Source organism: Equus przewalskii, chromosome X (genome assembly GCF_037783145.1).
Source record: "Equus przewalskii isolate Varuska chromosome X, EquPr2, whole genome shotgun sequence".
Taxonomy (NCBI): Eukaryota; Metazoa; Chordata; class Mammalia; order Perissodactyla; family Equidae; genus Equus; species Equus przewalskii.
Genome location: NC_091863.1, coordinates 118,481,662 through 118,483,507, shown reverse-complemented (window position 1 = coordinate 118,483,507; position 1,846 = coordinate 118,481,662). Strand labels below are relative to the sequence as shown.

Sequence of the window (1,846 nt, the reverse complement as noted above, 5' to 3'; positions counted from 1 at the left end):
AAACATATTGGAAATTATCAAGTGCTGACAAGGATGCAGAACAACTGGATCACTCATACATTGCTGGTGGGAATTTAAAATGTTACGGCCACCCTAGAAATCAGCTTGACAGTTTCTCATGAAATTAAACGTACATTAAACATACAACACAGTAATTGCATTCATGGGCATTTAGCCCAGAGAAACAAAAACGTATATCCACACAAAAAACTGTATATTAATTTTTACAGAAACTCTTAATAACAGCCCAAACTGGAAGCAAAACCCAGATGTCCTTCCATGAGTAAATGATTTAAAAAAAACTGTGATCCATCCATGGAATACTAGTCAGCAATAAAAAGGGATGCATTGTTGATACACACAACAATTTAGATGGATCTGGAGGGAGTTCAATCTTGAAAGGTTATACCCTGCATGTGTGTATTTTTATGACATTTTAGTGGCATTCTTGAAAAGACAAAACTAAACTATAATCATGGAGGACAGATCAGTGGTTGCCAGGGGTTAGCGGTGGGGTGATGGAACAATTGTGTATTTTGATTGTGGTGGTGGTTATATGAATTTGTAAATGGTATAAAATCATAGAACTATAGACCAAAAGAGTCAATTATACTGTATATTAATTCTAAAAATTAAAAAATAAAAGCTGTACACCAAGGATTTGTGCACTTTACGCATTACTGTATCCATGTTGTAACTCAGTGGAAAAACAAGTTCCAAAATAATGTAGAAATTGTGCCATATTTTAATGTCTACATTTTCAACTAAAGTCAAGTGATGAAAAAATATAAAAGCCAGACACATGGGGCTCCTGGAGTTGTACTTTTCCTATTGATTTCTACTTATTGCAGTAAGCTGATTACAGTACGTTCAAACATTTTCAGACATGGTTTTGGCCCAATATGTTGAAGTTTTTAACTGTTCCATATGTGTTTGAAAAGAATGTACATGCTATAGATATGGATTTTAATATTTTATATGTAGTCTATTAGGTCAAATTTGTTTAACATGTTGAAATGTTTCTCTATTTTTCTTTTTTTTTTTTACAGCGCAGAGGTCTTTTATTTTCTTTCAGTATCATGCCATGAATTCATAGGGAATGGGTTCCAGCAGCTCAGGCTCCTTTCCATTGGTTCTCACAAAGTGTGCTTCTCTGGGTGGAGCAGGCTGGCGCTTCAGTTGAACCCAAGTACCCTTCTCTTTGGCTTCCTTCTTTTTCTGATCACTTTCCTTCACACGTTTCAGGAAGCTATCCCGGCTCTTAGAGAGCTTAATATGCTCAATACGTACATTAATTCTTTTGGCAAGAATCTTGCCCTTTACTTGTTTGTTTACAACAATGCCAACAGCATGCTGGGTAACATTGTAGACTCTTCCAGTTTTGCCATGGTAACATTTGTGGGGCATTCCTTTTTGAACAGTGCCCATTCCCTTGATGTCTACAACATCACCTTTCTTGTAGATTCGCATGTATGTGGCCAAAGGAACAACTCCATGTTTTCTAAACGGCCTAGAGAACATATAGCCAGTGCCTCTCCTCTTTCCCTTTGTGTTGGTCATTTTGGTGAATTACCGGAAGATGGCGGCGCCAGCCGAAAGGTCTATTTTTCTTTAAACTGAGATATGAGTGTACATCTCATTGTTGTAGAAGAATGATTTGTGGATATTTTTTTTTTTGAGGAAGCTTAGGCCTGAGCTAACTACTGCCAATCCTCCTCTTTTTGCTGAGGAAGACTGGCCCTGAGCTAACATTGTGCCCATCTTCCTCTACTTTCTACGTGGGATGCCTACCACAGCATGGCTTTTTGCCAAGCAGTGCCATGTCCGCACCCGGGATCCCAACCGG

The 1,846-nt window shown here is 38.1% G+C and overlaps 1 protein-coding gene across 1 annotated transcript; it reads right to left on the bottom strand.

Annotated features, from left to right (window-relative positions):
- Positions 1–1,048: 1,048 nt before the first annotated feature.
- On the bottom strand, positions 1,049–1,595 carry LOC103544213 (large ribosomal subunit protein eL21-like). The gene has a single exon (XM_070606125.1). The coding sequence runs from the start codon at positions 1,558–1,560 to the stop codon at positions 1,078–1,080; it is 483 nt and encodes a 160-aa protein (XP_070462226.1). The 5' UTR covers positions 1,561–1,595; the 3' UTR covers positions 1,049–1,077.
- Between the last annotated feature and the right edge of the window lie 251 nt (positions 1,596–1,846).

Coding starts and splice junctions, on each gene's coding strand:
- LOC103544213 (XM_070606125.1), bottom strand. CDS start 1,560: ATGACCAACACAAAGGGAAAGAGGAGAGGCACTGGCTATATGTTCTCT.